At 37.5% G+C, this 19,599-nt stretch overlaps 1 protein-coding gene across 1 annotated transcript in view; it reads right to left on the reverse strand.

The window, feature by feature from the left end:
* Positions 1-11,356: 11,356 nt before the first annotated feature.
* Positions 11,357-19,599, reverse strand: part of cdh5 (cadherin 5) — a 49,635-nt gene continuing 41,392 nt past the window's right edge. Inside the window, exons 12-15 of the mRNA XM_038299404.1 lie at positions 18,295-18,425; positions 18,072-18,186; positions 13,009-13,141; positions 11,357-11,823 (exon numbers count right to left, since the gene is read on the reverse strand). Of these exons, the coding sequence (XP_038155332.1) occupies positions 11,439-11,823; positions 13,009-13,141; positions 18,072-18,186; positions 18,295-18,425 (764 nt within the window). The 3' untranslated portion in view covers positions 11,357-11,438. The remainder of the gene's footprint in view (positions 11,824-13,008; positions 13,142-18,071; positions 18,187-18,294; positions 18,426-19,599) is intronic.

The raw sequence follows: 19,599 nt of genomic DNA on the forward strand, positions 1-19,599 counted from the left end.
GCCACTGATATATGTTTTCTTAAATTTAGATGTATACTACAATTTAGAAATAACGAGCTGCTGGGAAAACAAAGACCTTTTGAATCATCTTGAGCTGCTTCATGTAAAAAAGAACAGCTTTCCTGTGGAAAGTATTGGGTATTATGCTTTCAAGTATGTTAAACGGATCATTACTCTATCTAACTTTTTAATAATTTGACTATGAAGTCAAGATTTGTCAACAGCAGAAACTTGCTCTTCATTGTCTGTGAATGTTTTGCTTTTAATCCTGTATTTTCTCACCGATCTCACTTAGTCTTTTTTCTTTTTTGGCCTAGTGGTGTGCTTACTTCTCTTTCTTGCTTTTTGCCCCCTTGTGAACTTGAACAATCAGTCAAGCGTCTCACAAACATGATCACACATAAAGGGGTCTGACCCCGAAACCTACAACCTCCCCCCAGACCATAACAGAACAGCACCAAGCTGTGGTTAATTTACACTTGGAGGAAAACACAGGATTTCCTCCAGGTCCCTTGTGATTCCAAGTCAAAGTTTAAGTTGGGGGAGATCGCAGGTTTTCTTACAAGACCTCAGAATATTTGACACAAAGAAACTGATCTCACCCTGTTTGGAACTCACTTTTAATCTCAACCAGGTTGACATTTATATCCATGTAAACTCAACTGACCTGCTTAGAAATATGCTACTAATCACACAAGCTGCTAATGTTTTGGGGTTAAAAAAACAAATTCCTTTCTAAATTGCTTTGAACATTTATATTTAGTTCATCTAGGTTATTCTAACAAAGGATTGTACTTTTATCTAAACCATTTCACAGTCATTTTGACAGTAATGTTCGTGTTCATCAGAATCAGATTTACTGCCAAATAGGTTTGGCTTACTTAAAGGAATTTGACTTGGTGTTGATGGTGCACACAAATTAGATATATACAGAATATAGAACTATAGTTCATTGCTTACTCTTAAATGTGATACCGCCCCCCCCCCCCCCCCCCCATTCATATTAATGAAATAAATAATTTCATTAATTTCTATTTAATTTTGTTATGTTTGTCATTTTTTTTATTTTACTGATGTTTGCTACAATTAGAGATAGTTTACCAATAAAAATTCTCTACAAAGTTATACAAGTACTATTTTTGACATACATTTATCATTAAAATCTCAAACTACATGGCTTAGAGCCTCATCTTTCTCATTGTAATGGGTGGAACCAAAAGCATTTGCACATCTTTACATTTTTGCAGCAATCTTTGTAGATCCCCAACAAGCACACTTTTTGCATGTCTTAGCAAAAAATTGCAAACGCAATTAAGGGCCCTGTATAATGAACCTTTGAAGATCCGGCTCATAGAATCAATAAAGAAGTCACATAATGCACAGACATAAATGAAAAACACACTTAATAAGAAATTAAAGCAACCTTTAAAGAAAAAAGAAAAAACTGGGAAACACTTGTAGATATAAAAACCCCTTAGAAGAAAAATATGTACATAGAACTGTTATACTACATGATTAAAGATTTTTGTGATGTAACAAAAAATACAATTTTATTAAGAAATTGTTTGTATTCGAGACTTCCGGTGGTGACGCGCCTAAGCTGCTTAGGAGAAGCGGTCGAGCCGACTTAGCTATTTTCCCAATTGATTCATAAATACGATTTGCAACCATGTGTATACTGGTGCCGAAATAACAACCCTAGAGTAACATGTCGGTAGAAAGCCAATTATTTTACCCGCAACGCGTCTCAAAATCAACGTAATAAAAACACAGAGGAAACAGCGGACCCAACAAGGATGGCGGACTCATCCCCACAAGATGCCGAAAATGTGGTGACTGAACTGCAGGGTATCAAGACTATCCTTGAGACCCTAGCTCACGAAGTCTAATGAGTTAAAAGAGGAGTGGAGGCGGCGAATGAAACGGTGAAAAGCCTGGGCATCAGAATTATAGAGGTGGAGTCCAGGATATCAAAGTTGGAGAGGCAAAAAGGGCCCCGGTCATGCACGACCTAGAGAGACAGAATAACATACTGTACTAAGGGAAAAGATAACAGTGCTGGAAGGTTTCTCCCGGCGGCAAAACATATGAATTGCAGGGGTGAAAGAAGGGATGGAGGGCCGCGACTGGGATGGCTTTATGAAAACGCTAGGCATTGGATATGGACGACTGGTATGAAGTTGATAGGATTCACCGGGTCGGCCCCCGACTAGGATACAGCGCCAGGCCAAGACACATCATTGTCTGGTTCCTACGGGACAAGATCAAGGCCACTTTGTTAATGGTGAGAAAGAAGAAACAAGTCACCTGGGACAGTACAAGAAATTATACATGTAAAAAAAAACAATTAAGCAGTCAGTTCACTTACAGTAGGCCTAAATAAGTGAACTGACTGCTGTTTCTTAATGAGTGTCTGACAAAAAGGATGAGATTGTGCTCACTGCTCTGTGAAAATTGTTTTTAAGTCTGTTTGTTCAGGACATAATGCTGCTAAACCATTTTTTTGATAAAAGTGGGAGAAAAAGTGCATTGCTCCCTCAGTCTTTTAGCATTTCAACTTTACTTTCTAAAAGCATTACATTGACAGCATTTTTACTCTTTTAATGTCTACAGTATGTTATGTCTTTTAAAATCGCTGATTTCCTTACTTGTATACAATAGTGACGAAACAAAAGTGGCTCGACTGGACATGGACAGAGCGCTCTATGCTGAAAAACATGGCGGACGTGCGACAGTCCCTATTAGGGAGAGTTTGCAAATATAAACACTCAGCAACATTTTGTTTAGACCATAAATATCACTGTCACTCTTGGATGATATAAAGGGAATGAGAAAGCATCTGATTTTTCTAATTTCTTATGTGTCTTATTTTCATGCGGAACAAATGTGTGTCAAACATAATTCAGCCTTAAGGGTTCCCAACATTTACAACGCTTTCATCTCCACTAGTGTCCAATTTACACTTTGCCACCAGAGGGACGTTTTAGTCCAAAAAGGCCATAGAATCCAGTGTTAGATGCAGACGTTGGACCAGAACCATTGAAATTTTGGCATAAAAAGGTCGAAACTGCTTTAGATACTGTTTTTCTTTTGCTTTCAGATTTTGTCATCATTTTTGTTCTTGATCCAAAGAGTAGACGTAAAACAGAGAAAATATATACTTTGTTTTTGCTCACCCATCGTTGTTTTTGGAATGTGGTTTTCCAATAACTTCCGTGGCCTCAGCTGCATAAAATCAAGCACTGGGCACGGAAATTGTTTTTACAAACATTTGAGAAACAATGGATCGCTCTCAGGAGCTCAGTGAATTCCAGAGGGAAACTGTGAGAGGATCCCACCAGCGCAACAAAGCAAGTCATGAAAGTTCCTAACTATTCCACTGTCAACCATGTCATAAGGAAAATGGAAATGTTTAGGAAAGGCAGCAACTCAGCCACAGAGCGGTAGGCCTAGAGTGGGGTCAGTGGATGCTGAAACCTTCTGCAGAGTCAGTCCCTACAGACCTCCAAACTTCATGTGGCCTTCAGATTGTCTCTGGAGCAGAGAGCTTCATGGAAAGGGTTCCCTTGATGGAGGACCTGCATGCAAGCTAAAAGTCACCAAGTGGTATAAAGCATACTGCCACAGGACTCCAAGACAGTGGAGACTCGTTCTCTGGAATGATGAATCCCGCTTCTCCATGTGGAAAACTGATAGACTAGTCTGGGTTTGATGGTTGTCAGCAGAATGGTACTTGTCTGAATGCATTGTACCAAGTGTAAAGTTTGGTGGGGGGGGGGGGGGGGGGGGGGGGGGGGGGGGGGGGGGGGGGGGGTTATGATGTGGGGTTCCTTAGTTCCAGTGAAAGGAACTCTGAATGCTTCAGCACACCAAGATACTTTGAACAATCCATCCTCCTGGCTCTTTGGGAACAGTTTGGACGTGGCTCCTCCCTCTTCCAATAAGACTGTGCAGCAGATCAAAAATCAAGATCCGTAAAGACATGGATGGCAGAGTCTGATGTGGATGAACTGGACTAGCCTGACTTAAACCTGATAGGACATCTTTGGGATGAATTGGTGCAGAGGCTGAGAGTCAGGCCTTCTTGTCCAACATCAGTATGTGAGCTCACTACTGCACTTTTGGAGCAATAGTCAATAATCTCCATAAACAAACTCCTAAACCTTGTAGACAAGCTTCCCAGAAGAGTTGGAGCTGTTCCTGCTAAAAGGGTGGCTTATTTTGGTGCATTTATTGGGCATATGTGTTGTTTAAAATTGGCTACTGTCTACAGCAAAACAGACAGAATTCATTTGACAGCTTTGTTTATAATTGATATTTACTGGAGCAAAACTGTAAGCAATGTAAATTCCGGTTGACCTTCAGTATTGTTTCTCTCATTACTGCTATCTGATTTGTAGCTGTAACATTTAAAAAACATATTTTGTTTTCCGTAATTGAACCATGTAATGAAATTCCTCCACTAAAACAATTTATTTTGCTCGTGATTATAGCATGTCAAAATAAGACAAAAGGGGCTATTAAATGTATTAATTTACACTTAAAGTACAATTGCCTTAAGAAAATCGAACTTTATTGTTTCAAATTAGAAAAGTTTCAGGTGAAATGAAGAAGAAGAAACAATGAACAAAAAAGTATCTTTTAGCATTTATTGTTTCTACACTTACAAAAAAATGGCAGGTAATACAAAGTAGCCGATATACACCATAGAAATAATATAGAAAACATTGTGTTACCCATCAAAAGAAGAAAGTATGACTTTTTTTTTTAAGAATAAAGGCACATGTTCCTCCCTTTCAAACCTCTATTTTATTTACACAAAAACGTCTTTGTTGCTTTTTTTTTTTATTTTGTTGACCCTCTTTTTTTTTTTATGTACATGGATACAATCCAAGCACTAAAGTAGGGAGACCAAAACTAATAATCGGGTATCCACCCATTCATCCCGTCATGCGTCAAAAGATGGTTAAGAAACATAATTTTTTTATTTTTGCTTTTTTTTCCATAAAAAAATTCAAAAAAAAAAAAAAACTAACAAAAAAAGAACGGTGAGGCACCTTTTTACATAGATTTTCTTAAAGTATAACCCCTTGAACAACACGCAATAATAAAAAAAAAAATACTTAAAGTTTAGACCAGTGTAATAAATTCAAGAGTCTTTTTTAAATCATTTTCCGTCATGGATGTAAAAAAAAAAATAGTTTGTCCCGATCCCACCCTGAGACATTTGTTTTAACTGTTTGAATCCAAGATATCTAGTTTAATAGACCAAGAAATGCTGCTACAGAAAGATAAATATTCCAAACATATTGCCGTTTTAGTTGTTTCCAATGCTAGATCTGGATTTTTTAAGGAGATGTTCTATTAAATGGTCGTAACGCATAACTCTTAACTTAATTTAATATAAAACCAGAGTAAAACAGAAACTTAAACTGATGGTTTAATCAATGATGGACAAAGACAGAAGTGGACTTTAAGTGACGGATGTAAAGGTAAAGTGATGTACAGAACAGAAACTTTTATAGCAGTTCAAGTAAACTGCTGAAAATAGATTTCTTTCACATTAATATCATTGATTGCTTGATTCCTCCTCCTGCCACTTGCTGTTTCAATCATTGCTTATTCAGCTTTTTTAAAGTTCCATAAATGCTTCCCCATAAACTCTTATAGCATTTTCAAATCTTTAGTTGTTTCAGGACCTTAGAAGCCAGGATGATTGGCCGTTTGCTTCATCCTTTTAATCAGCTTAATTTAGATTTATACTAATAGCTACTGTATGTTAGTAGGATATTATTTGCTTTTTAAATTTGTAATGCCACAACCTTTTAAAAGTCCTGAAATTTCCCACATAAAATAAGAATATTTGTCATTTATTACAACTTCTTTACAAATCTTTGTTTAAAAGCGAGGTTTGTAAAACAGCAACACAGCTTGAACCGACCACATGTAGATGAAACCAAAACAAAAAATCCCACTTTTTAAAAACAACAGACAAGAACAGGCAGAAACGGCTCATAAATTATCCATCTTTACATTTTCTGCTTTAAAGCTGTGCAGTAATTATTTCATGATTGAATAAAATATAATAGGAAACCTGTCAGATGGCTGGTGGATTGTTATTTTTCAGACATACATACATAGTTTCAAAACAAGTGAAGTTACACTATGACGACACAGATTGTTTTTTTTTTTTATATTATAAGTCTTAAATACTAAAATATTTTAGATTAACATGGGGGGAAATAGTTTGATCCTCTGCATCAATGAGGAATTTTAAAGCTTCGGTTCAGTAATTTTTTAGCATCGTATCTTTGCTCCTCAGATTACTTTTAGTGTTTTTCTAAAAAGAAATACATGCAACATTATAATATGAACTGGTCTAAAATTTTCATCTTTCGTCTTGGATACTTTGTCTCATGAAATAAAATAAAAGTTCTTACACTGTAAGATTAATTCTGGGGCATTTTATATTTCTGAGAAGAAATGTAGAGCTTCGCAAAGAAGAAGTCGTAGATTTTCCTCACATCTTTGAGCATTTTGTCTCAATATTACACATATTTCTTTATTCTGAAGTGTGTCTGCACAGCAGGGGAAATCCTTTCAGGTCTATGTTGTTCCTTTCCTCCTTATCCTGTGTTAACCCCCCCTACCCATCAGCCTTCATTCCGTGTTTCTCTTCGCATCGCTCCTTTTTCCCCTCCAAGACCCCTTCCCAGGCTCCTCTGACGGGAAGCGAATACAATGTGTTGGCTCATGAGAGAGATAACACAGACAGGAAGGGGCGGGGCAAAACCCCAGATGGACAGGAAGTTAGTTCCACTGTTTAGCTGATTAAAGGACAAAGAGAGAGAGGCAGCGGTCAGGAGATACGGCGGGGCAGACGAGGAAAGCCGGACAGCGAGTGAGGAGGAGGAACCGGCGGCTCTGATTGTGTGTAAATATAAGTGGTGTAAGCACCGAAAGGCCTTCCAGCAATTGTTTCCACCATTTATCCTGCGACATTCCAAGCAGACGAGGCTTTTAAGGAAACGCACTTAAAGTCAAAGCAAAACAGAATAAACAGCAGAGCAAATAAACTATAATACATAAAAATAATACTGAAATGAAAACACACTTAAAAGCAAAGAAACTGCCTCTGTGACTCACAAAGCGGGTTTTCAGTCCAACAACTCGAAATGATGGCGTCATTACACACAATTAGTTACCTTTTCCCTTTATGGCTGGTTATGAATGAGTTTTTAACTACACAGACCATTATTTATGAGCATGCCATTACCCAGCCAGTCAAAAGGTCTGCAGTTATCGTTTCAATCGTAATTAGTAAAAGATTGCTCTGAGCCAGGTGCTCCACAGGCAGAGGTCAAGGGTCAGGAGGTCCAAGGGCAGCAGTTACTCCTGATTACTTAAAAAGTTGCCCATGAGCCCATATATCTGCAGAGGAATATTCCCCCAACAAGAGACATTGTAGAGGAATGTTGTTTTTTCTGCCACCAATCTTTCACCTTTAAACATATAAACATAATCTATGAAGTTTGATGTGCAAACAGTTTTTTTGTCTATATAAATTATAACTGCTTTTATAACTGGTAGGCTAAGCTTCTTCTTAAGTGAGGATTTTACTATTTCACAGCTCAGAGTTTGAATGTTTTCGAACAGAACGTTTCCTGATTCAGAAAGTGCAAAGATCCAGCTGCTTTGGTCCTATTTTCCACCAATTATGTGTCAGATGGTACGTGTGTGGACATTATGGAGGCATGTTGATTTATTCAGTGAAACAACGGACGTTTGAAACATATTTCTATTCAAATGCATATCTGCTATTTGTGAAAAACAAGAAGCAATGACTACAGATCAAAAGGAATTTAGAGGAAGTGTGTTGATGGCTACCAATCTTCCAAGATTGTTGCTTTTTAAAATGAAAAAAGGAATAAAAATGCCCTAACATGTTTAAATGTGGAGAAAGAACAAAAAAAGAGAGGAACCATTCAGGATTTCTAAAACTACACTTTCTATCCTTTGTACAAGAAAACCCCCAAAACAAAACATTTATTTGACCAGTCTGTGTGCAAATAACCTGATGTTTTATGTTTTTTTATGAGGACGTATACATGAGAGCTACCAGGTTACACTGAAACCTTCCTTCTTCTATATGAATGTCCTTACTAATCTAACCTTTCAGTTCCTGCATTTGTGGTTCAATGGTTTTTGATGGGGCAGGAGAGAGCCTTTCAGCAGATAACAGGAAGGCTAAACAGAGTGCAGCGAAAAATATTTAGGCCCTCTTTCATGAAACATGCTACATTTATTCTGTTTTTGTGAAGGCAGACTAATCTAAAACCTTACTAACGGGACATCATTTTGTTTTAAAAAATCCAAACCCTGTTTTACGGTGGCTACTCTTTAATACAGTTGTCATAATATAAATGATCAAAAACGTTTGAATGCTGTTCCTGCAGAGGAACCTACAGGAACAGTTAGATTAGAAATCAGTCAAAAAAAAAAGGTTTGATCTTGGGCAGTGGTTGTAATACCAGACAGAAGCCAAAACAGGACAAGAGGTTAAAGTTATTGAAGCCACATCAGACACATCACAGCAGCCCAACAAGCTGCCTCTGCAGCTCTGTGCTTCCTGATCTGAGTGAATTACTTCTGTCTGACTCTGCCTCTAAGGATTCAGCTTTCATCACAACAATAACTGTGGTGATGAGTTCTGTCAAATAAAAGCTGGGAACAAGCTGTAATTCTGTCAGAGCAGCGGTAAAGCCGTTTCCTCTCTTTCTCTCTATTATCTGTTTTTTGTCCTCTCTCAGAGCAGAGGAAATCTAGGCGTATGAACATAATGATTCGCGAAATGTATGGCACCTTGGTCACAACCGTTTATGGCTGCTGAGGGACAGAAAAGGGGTTCTTTTCAAGTTTTGACCAAAAATCAGTGCTGAATATTTGGAAATTTTAAACACTATCTGAACAATTAACAGCAATTTGTCAGATTGCTGATAATGTTAAAGAAAGAAGGATAAAAAGAATATTTGCTACATAAAAATATCACATATCACAGTAAAACCCCGTGAACATAACGGTGGAAGCTCAGAGCTGAACTTTCCCCAAAGACGGTTGTTAATAATGTTTCAGATAAAGAAAACCAAGCCGGCATCTTGCTGTGATCAAACACCTCCAAATCCTCAGAGATCCAACTCATGTGAAGTTTTTTAGTACATTAAAATCTTTGAGCAATCTGACTTGGAAATAACAAACTTCAGAAAGGAGCTGCTCTCACATGGAGTGTTTTGCATCCCAATTAGGAATGAAACCAATATTAGAAATCCTCTATTAGATCAACTGGACATGTAGGAAAACTTAAATTGCTGTGACATCACTATAAAAAGATGGAAATTCCATGTGTTAAATAGTAAGTGATCATACCGGAGAGACACATAAATAAACCCAAAATAATATGACTGAGAAATGGCTCTGACCGTCATTGACTGCATTTATGAATAAGCTATTCAGGATCAATTCTGATTTGTCCGTTTTGTTCTGCTCTCTCTGCTTTTTCTCATAGTAGCTTCGCCTCGTCTGATCCTGTTTGGCTGTGACTCCATCCTGGAGAGAAATATCATCTCTGCTACTGCCATCAACACCTTTGTTTATAGATGTTGGAGATTGGCTTGTTTTTCAGTGTAGTCCTGTTTCTCTGACTGTGACTGGCTGGATGTGCTCTCTTTATCCTCTGACATGGGATCTGGTTCGGAGCTCCTCTGCCTGGCTGTTAGTTTCCTGGATCAAGCCGCCTTTTACAGCTGCTTTTTGTGTCTCTGCTTCTGTCTCCTTGAACCCCAGTCGGCCTCGGCAGATGGCCGCTCACACTGAGCCTGGTTCTGCTGGAGGTTTCTTCCTGTTAAAAGGGAGTTTTTCCTCTCCACTGTCGCTACAAGCATGCTTAGTGTGAAGGATTGCATTGGAGTCAATGCAATCAGCTGGTTTTCCCTAGATAGAAAACTTTGAATCATTTGACTGGCTGATCTGGTGAACTATAAAGTGCCATGAGGTGACATGTGTTGTGGATTGGCGCTGCATAAATAAACGGAATTGAGTTTGGCATGGACTGGTTTCTGGTTTTAAGGTAAATCAAGCAAAATTAAGTATTTTTAAACCCCTAAACATTTCTATAACCTTCATGCTGCCCAAAGTCTGATAATTAAATAAAAAGTCGCATTTTGACGAGAGCTTTCTTTTGCTCTTTGGGGAATAAAGTACGTTAGCCACAAACCCCACCTAACAAAGTTATGGTGTTTTACAAATCATGATTGTCAAGCTAAAAGCTGCAAGCAGCAGACTGCAGGCTCGGTAGTAAAGCAGTGCACAAAAACCCCCAAAACGCTGACCATATCCATTGCTGCAGTCATTTTGCTATACTCTGTACAGTCAAAGTTTACATGTACCCTTTTTTAAAGTAAATTTCTTGTACGAAGTCTATTTCTACTGTAGCACACATTTTCATATTGGCTTTAGTCCAAATGATTAAAAGTTTTAAAGGTTCATTTCATCATGCACATGTCTTTGTTTTATATTTGAGTTTCTTTAGAAGGGTACGTAGCTTTCTTTGGTTCTGCACCCCTCTTGGAATAGCCGTTAGCTTTCATCAACTCCAACTAAAAGGAATTTATACTAATTGAAGATTACAAGATAGTTTCCTGATGGAGGTTAAATTGGATGCATTTAACCTTTTACCAGAAGTTATGTCAGTAAATTCATCCTTTAAGTGATCTAACCACAGCCTTGCTAACTGAGCAAGATCCACTATCTAATATCAGAGGAGCAAACCAGGAACATCCAAATAAAAAAGTTTGACCTGTTATTTGTTTTCTATGCTCAAGTGTTATAAAAAAAATAAAGAATTAGTCAAACATATCGGTATAATTATTTTTCTCCTAACATGCTACCTTCTGGTTGGCTACATTCATCTGCTTTTTATCTGTTAACTATTTGCAGGTGAAGTAGAAGGGTTAACTTTGCAGCTTTTACCCAGTCTGTGCTGTACTTTTAATATTATGTCTGTGGGTTGTTCCTATGTTGGATTACGAAGAACCAAAATCTGAAAAACATCTATATATGCTGATGACAACTTCATTCAGCTCACAGGAGGCTCCTGGACATTGATGACTTGTTTAGTGATTAGAGTGAATGAGACACAAAAGAGACACAAAACACAAATGCATCCACTGATATACACATGTTAACTAAAGGTAACCTTTCTCGAAAAGGATCCCCAGCTGTGTTTTGAAGAGTCTCTTGTGGACAGTTGGGCTATCTGTGTACTGTAGGTTAAATGTGCATGTTTCCTGCATGTTTGTTGTTTTTTTTTATGGCTCTTTTTGATCACCAATGTACAAGATGTACACTTTTCAGATGCACATTAGGGAACTCTGCATTTATTCTCAGTATTGATGGTAGTAGTCAGCACCATCCACGCCATACAGCTCGGCCAGGGCCTTGAACCTCGGCCCCCAATCATTGAGAAAGTCGTAATCCAAGTTTGAACCAGAAGAGGAGCTTTCCAGAGAACTAAGGCTTCCCGCTAAAGATTCAGGTCCCTCATAGCCATAGATGTGGAGAGTGTCGTATGGGAATCCGTCTCTGTCGTGGTCAGCTTCGTCTTTTTTCATCTCAATCATTGCCGCCATGTCGCCTTTGCATGCGGTGGGCTGAGAGTGGTGAGGTGGTTTCTGGACCATGGCATACATGGAAGGGTGTGAGAAACGGTCAGGATGGCGGAGAAGGGATCCATCGTTACACGCCGAAGTGAGGATTGAGACATCGTAGCTGAAAACACAAAAGAAAACATTAAATGAGCTTAAAGAGTAGCTGAACCCTAAATCAAAGGTTCTTTGGGGGGGATTTCTGCAGATAAACTGTATAAATTATGCCAGTAGGATTGTTTTTTTTTACATTATTGTGGAGATATCTGTATTTTCACATTAATTTGTCTAATTCTGTCATATTTGGCCTATGACTATCTTAGTGCTTCTATCTTTGGGTTGAAGGATTGCTGCTGGTAGACTTGTAAGCCAGACTGACTAAAGTCTGGTTTAATTCTTGACGCGTCTTTAGGTCCACCCGGCCAGTTTTTCGACAGTACAGCAAGGAAAATTTGTAAATATGCAGACAACTCCGAGCATAAAAGACATGCTGGACCAGAAACAGCTCCTTCTTGCAAATTTTCCCAATCATAAACATAAAAATAGACATCTTATGATGAATAGCACCACGTTTAACAGATGGTAAAAAACAAAAAAACTCTTGAAAATGAAATGACTGCCTCCTGAATGACAAGATGAGGATTTAAACCTGTTTGAAATAGCTGCATTTCCTCACCTTAACTTTTTAGACCACTCACAGTTTACAACACTTCACTTTAGGGCCGCCATTTTAATAATAACATTTTTAACCATAACAATCCAAATGGCATCCCAAAAGGAGCGATATTTCAATGATGCCTGTAATCATGTCTTACATGAGATTTGCATGAGGCCACTCTAACTGTTTCTCTTTTTAGAAAAAAACACTTTTTTGCATCACATCCATTTTTAACTGATTGGGTGTGTGGACCCTGTTGCTCTGGTCTTTGATAACCCGCTGCTTTCCTGATTGATGCCATCTTAACAAGTCTTGCATGCTAGGCTCGGATATTGCAATAAATACCTTACTGGAGTCAATATAAATCAAACCTAGATTTTTTGTTTTTATTCAGATCAATTTTCATAGCCACTTTCGCTGTTCTGATACCACCACTTAAATCATATTTTAACTCACTGAAAATAATAATTGTGATGAAGCTTACTTCTTTGTTGTGCTGATTAAATTTTCCCTATTTTTTTAAAGGAATCACATAGAAGGAAAATAAAGATAGGAGAATGTAGATTTTTCATTTACCAGACTAAAAAAAAATTATATTTTGTCCTCTCATGAATCAATTTAGGTCAAATGTGTTTGTTTTTTTTAACATACCCATTGGTGTCCATCTCTCCCCCTCCTTCCTCATCATATGTGACCAGCTGCTCATGGATTTCACCGATGTTCTTCAAACTGGCGAGAGAATCCTTCTGATAGTGTTTCCTCATCACAAACAGGATCACTATTACTATACAGAGCGAAAAGGAAATAAAGAAAACAATGTTAATGGATTTATTTGCTAGAGGGCTTTTAAGGTCATAACAAGAATGTCCTATATAATTTATAGAATATAGATTAGGAATATGTTCAAGTAACTAAAGTTAACATCTAAAACAGGAAATAAATGTTAATAATGTATTTGGGGCATCTGAGGAAGTTCAACTGATTGAAAACGTATGTAAGGACTCGTGGTATTTGAAGATATACAGAGTACAGAGCACCAAAAACACACCAAGACTGCAATTATGTTGACGATTTTAGCACCACAGAGAATTAAAAATGAGATCATTAGAAAACCAAAACTAAGAACTAGGCCTTGAAACAAGTGGAGCACCAGCAAGAGGAAAACATTAGAAAACAAGCAGAGGGAAAGATTCAGCTCAGTCAAGGAAACTTGAAAGGAACAAACTCAGCCAGACTCCAGTAGAAACAATCTCGTCACAAAGCGCAAGAAGAGATGGGAGTACAAGAAACAGGAAAACGTGCTCGGTAAACACAAGAAAGGAAGTGGAAATGAGTAAGAGAAAAGAAGGTGGAAGAGGATGAGTCAGACCAAGCAAAGATAAAAGATTTTAAAAAAACAAATGAAGGAATAAACAGATAAAATGAGAAAAAAGGGGTCACAAAGGGTAAGGCACAGAAAAGGAAGCAAGACCATAAAGATAAGTGGCACATAGTTTACGTTAAAAAGCAAAAAAAAGCAAATAAACAAAGAAAAGTTGCTAAAGACACAAACACACACAAAACACACACACAAAAAAGAACTTTGCATTTGAAATCAGGTCATAAACTGTTTCCTGCACTACTTTATGCGATCATACATGAGCCAGCATCCCGTGTAACCATGCAGTCATTCCTTTTTTTAGTTGGGTTCCTATTGCAAAAATCCAAATAATTAATTGATTGGTCATACATGTGCCAATGCTGCATGTTTTTGTAGCACAGCAGCCACTTCTGCCGCTTTAATGCGCTTTTTTGGGAACAACAGAAGAATTGCTCAGAGGCTGTTGGATGCCTTTAAGGCACATGGTAGCTTAAGGTGGTTGAGGGGTTTTAATATGAGGGAAAAAAACAAAACAAAAAATTATATATTATTCAGAGTGAAATACTATTATTAGCTGATTAAAATAAATTCTGAAAATCTAAAACATTGCTGGATCTGACCTGTTTAATGTTTCAAAATCTATCAAAGCATACAAAATCTTACAAAGATGGCAATGTGGACTACTGCAATTAAACAAGTATAAGATTTAAGCAAAGATTTAAGTTTAAACACAAGAATGTGTTTAAGCTTTTATACTAGAGGAGATTTTTTTTTACCCCAGAAAAAAAGCTATAAACAAATTGCCTGGATCTAAAGCTACAGTAACAGTTACTGAAAATAGAAGGATTTGCTTTTAGTAAAAAAACTGTGAATATTGGATAAAGAAAAAACATATATAGGAGTAAATAAAATTAAAGAGAGAAAAGAGGCACGAAGGCTAAGATAGATCAGAGATAATTTATACAAAAAAAGCAAAAAATAAAATAAAATTGCTAAAGAAAACATCATCACATTTAAAACCAGCTCCCAAGCCCTCTCCTGCACCACTTTATGTCATTTATGTGCTTTTGGTTATGTTTTAATGTGGGGGAAATGTCCTTTTTTTTATTAAAACTGGTTTAAATAGCAATTCTAAAATTATTCTGTATTATTAAGTCACATTTGGGTAAAATTCTCTCTATACAAAAACAACAGATAGGTTTGCATTTTATGTATTCTTCATAGCAGATGATCTGTGATGCTGAGGATTTGACTCTCCTTTAAAACAGCAGGACTACCAGAAAACTGGAAACAGTTCTTTCAGCAAAAGTCAGCATGGAAATGGTTCCTCAGATACAAACTCAGCCTTCTACTATGACCTATTTCCTATAAATATACAACCGGTAGGTAGAGGTGTTCAGAAGAGATATATATAAAAAAAAAAGGATCCAAAATTGTGGAAGATCTAAGTGGAGACTTTCTACAAATGTAAATCAGAAAAGCAAAAAATATGTATAATTTCACAATATCTGAAGCTAAGTTCAACAAGTTAATTTTCAACATAAAACTCCATTAATTTTTCTCGCTTGTGACCTGTTTTTCATTGTGTCCGTGGAGAGTAAAACTGAGGACGCCAGAGGAAGGAAGAGAAGAAAAACAAAAGGAAAGGAGGGGCAAATATGGCAAGCAGCTGCTGATTGAAGAAAGAAGGCAGAGTGAAAAATCTGAGACTGAGGGGTGAGGAGCTGAAGCACAAGTACAGATGAGGAGAAAAGAAGCAAAGGGAGGGAAAATGTGACATTTGATTGGGCCCCAGGCCTTAAACCCGATACGAACATCTAACTCTCTCAGCGGACGGCGGGCATTAGCAATGCCTCTTAGTTGAGGGTGAGCGGGACTGATTTAAGTTTGCATGGGAAACCAACCGATTAATCTTTTACAACACATGCTCCTCCGTTTAATAAGCTCTGCAGATATCAGACTTAGAGGGACGGAAGAAGAAAGAGTGATGGAAAAAAAAAGACGACTGAGAAAAAAAATCTCTGGGTGTCAAACCTGACTTTATGTGAGAAAATGTGCAAGTGAATGGAAAATTGCTATGTGCCCAGACAGATAATGACAAGGACATTAAATAGTTAATCATAGTTGCTTTTGGGGTGTTTGATAACGAGAGAGAAAGACAAAAATGGGGAAAGTGGTGGGGAAAGGGAGAGACAGACTCACCCTGAGGGACAAAGGAAGAGAGAGATGAAGAAAAATGAAAGAGGAAAGGGATGATAGTGAGGGAGTGTATTAATAGTTAATAGGTTGGGTATTTGGTAGTGTTTGATAAGCAGACGGCACCTAAAGAACTGATAAACGCTCTTTATTACCATTCCTATTCTTTCACTACTTTTCCCACAGTCCCCCTGTCTGACTTATTCCAAACCCCCCTTCTCTTTCTGTCACTTAGCAGGACTGATCACACCTCAAATCTCTGCGCCAGTCTGCCTGTAGCATGTCTTTCAACCATCTACGGTTCCCCATATCCATGTCACTGTAGATGTTTTTCTTCTACGTTCCTCCCTGCCTCCATCCTTTTTCAACTTCCCTGTCTCTTTTCCTTCCATCTTTCGCTCTCCTCATCCCAGATCCCTTATGTTTGGCCAACTATCTCCATTGGGCCTCTGATCTGACATGACAAGTGTCTCTTTTTCTCCAGGCAGAAAAAAGAAACAGGGGTGAAGGTATCAAAGAGAATCCTGAACTCACAACCCAAGGCATTATTTCTGCATCTGTTGCTGCATTATTCATTAAACCATCAACATAGGGGTTTTCCTAAGACAAAATCCATATCATTTATTGATTATGTACACATCTGTCAATCATGCTGTAGCACATCAGTCACTTCTGCTGCTTTAAAAATATTTTTTGAGAACTACAGAACAATTTGTCTGAGGCTGTTTGATGCCGTAAAAGCACCTGGTAGCTTAGTTATCAGGAAAGAAGCTTGTCATTGTGGAAAGTGAAATATTTCTGGTAAAATTAGCTGACAAAAACTAATTTTTGAAAATGTAAAACATTTCTAGATATGAACTGTTTGGTGTTTCCAAACTTCTTCTTCTTATGCAGATGATAATCTTGATCGATCGATCTATCTATCTATCTATCTATCTATCTATCTATCTATCTATCTATCTATCTATCTATCTATCTATCTATCTATCTATCTATCTATCTATCTATCTATCTATCTATCTATCTATCTATCTATCTATCTATCTATCTATCTATCTATCTATCTATCTATCTATCTATCTATCTATCTATCTATCTATCTATCTATCTATCTATCTATCTATCTATCTATCTACATATATTATTTTTTTTACTTCAGTAAAACCTTTACACCATGTATCTATATCCAAGGCTAATATTTATGCCAAATGAAAAACTTGGTTTTTGAGAAACAAAAAGTTTTAATATTGAAATCATTATCAAACATATACAGTAACATAAAAGCATGCTGCTAGTAATTATGCTTCATCTTCACATACAAGGTATTTATTCAATTATATTTGGAATACTGCAGACATATAATGTGTGCATAGTTTTATTTACGCTCACTGTGAACAAATATTTTGGATTCCTTTAAATTATTAAACATCACTGCCCAATTTTTTTTTTGAAACACTCGACTCATCTGTTTCTCTCCTTATTTTGTATGACTAGACATTTGGCTAAACTAAGCTAAACTTAAGAAAAAAGACATTAACTGGGTTAAGGAGATATCTAAGAATGAGGCTGACAGAAACTGACTCCTACTTGACGCTTTTTGCAGATATTTCCTAGTCCAATTCTATTTAAAACCTCAAAACATCCTATTATTAAATTAAAATGTAGATTCTGAAACATAGATACAAATTAGGGATGTCTTTCCATTTGCTATTAGCAGTAAGGGCAATATACCAATACAGCAATACGGATACCAATAATGTATTTTTTTTTGTACAATCAACATAGATCAGATTTACAAATCATTGTTTGTTTCATTACCGATTGTGGATTGTGGAATGTAAAAAAAAAAAATAGCTTGATCATGTGATCTTACTCAAGCAGAGCGCAGCAGTGAACAATAACTGGTATAAAAACAGTATTATTAACCAAGTATTCCATAAACTGTAATCATCAGTGGATGGAGACAGTGTGTTTCTATTGGCATAATTAGATCAGAGATCTTCTGTGCTGGCTTATGTGTTCAGGTATTTGTTTTTGTGGCTGATATTAATATCTATCAGAACATGACTTGGAGAGAGTGCTGATAAGAGAAATGCAAATATTATGCGAAGGAGAAAATAGCTACTGCATGAACATAGCAATGTTAAAGGTAACTTACCCAGAATGGTCAGTATGCAAAGAAGTATTGCTATCAGGGCATGGACACTGACTCCCATCCTCAGTTTACTGGCCTTGCACTTTGAATAAACTCGATTAGCATCACACTGGCATGACTGCAACAAAGAAACCAGGAAGCATTCAGTTAATTCGGTTAAAATTGAAACGTTTGACTAAAGAAAATGTTTAAACAACACATTTTCCAATCAAAAGCATAGACAGACCTTTATCTGCACTTTGGTGACGCTGCTCAACGGAGGCTGACCTCCGTCACTGACGCGCACCTCCACACTGTAATCACTGGAGTCCTCCAGGTTGAAAGGTCCTTTTTTCACCAGTAAATTGGATGTTCCGTCTGCAAAATAAGTAATGAACAGAGTAAGAAAACGTAACACTTGCTTGTTCTCTCCTTTGCAAAATATTTCAAATTTGTTTTATAACTCAATTTTTTTCTTTGCTGGTTTTCTACACATGACTCAGTTAAATGAATAATGCAGTTTGTATTCTGGGCAGAACAGGGTTGGAAAGAAAAAATAAAAACGGCGCTATAAAAAGTCATGACTTGGAGTAGGTAGAATGGGGTGTGTTTTCTACAAGCAGGAGTCACAATAGAGTCATTAGTCAAGTTGCTTGAAGACAGAAGTTTCCTCCTGAGCCAATAAGGAGATGCCTCCACAATATACCACCATTATAGGAATTTCAGGGAACACAATGGCAGGAAAGAACCCTTAAACTCTCCATTTAGATTCAGCCGCTGCGCTTTAAGGGCAAGTTTAAATCAAAGCTAGACACGGTGCAGTTACTAGTGAGGGTGGTAACCGACTGGTTAGAGCTGTTATTCTGAAAACGGCTGCAAATACAGAATCAACCCCTGCAGACCCCCACTCTTGGAAAGATCCTTGGCTGCAAACTTGCCCAATACTCCTCAACAAAAAGATTAAATGCAGAAGATCAATTCTGCTTTAAAGTATACTTGCAACAAGATTAATCATCCTTATGAAGGTCTACCAAATTAAAGCAATGTTGTGGTTCTTTGAGTCCCAGGCGTGCTAAATTTGTAACCTTTAGGTTCAGCAACCCTAAAGGGAACTGGCAACATGGCACTTCCGATAAATTAAACAGTTTCCCTCCAGCAGATCGGGAAGTCACGGAGTTCCATGTAAAGACAAGACACATTAACACTTAAACTATTTGTTTTTTCTGTCAAAGGCAACATTTTCTTTAACCAGTAGAATAAAAGATTAGAACAGTGTCTATCAGCCCTTCATCCCACTCTCTGCTGTCGCCACTTTGTCGCTCTCTGTGTGATGTTCTTTCTTAAACCCATCTCTGTGGATTTTGGGATATTCCTCACTGCCCTCTGGAGATTTATTTGGCTCTAACTCATTACGCTGCTTTTCTTTTTTCTTTGTTTGTCCCTCTTACCCTGCCTCTCTGGTATTAATGTGGCAAGCTTCATGTAGCTGCCTGCACACAAAACACAGTTGTGTAATTTCACCGTGCAGCTACATTGCCTCTTTCTGGTACTG

Source organism: Cyprinodon tularosa, unplaced genomic scaffold (assembly GCF_016077235.1).
Source record: "Cyprinodon tularosa strain WSP-4 unplaced genomic scaffold, ASM1607723v1 ctg428, whole genome shotgun sequence".
NCBI classification, from domain to species: domain Eukaryota; kingdom Metazoa; phylum Chordata; class Actinopteri; order Cyprinodontiformes; family Cyprinodontidae; genus Cyprinodon; species Cyprinodon tularosa.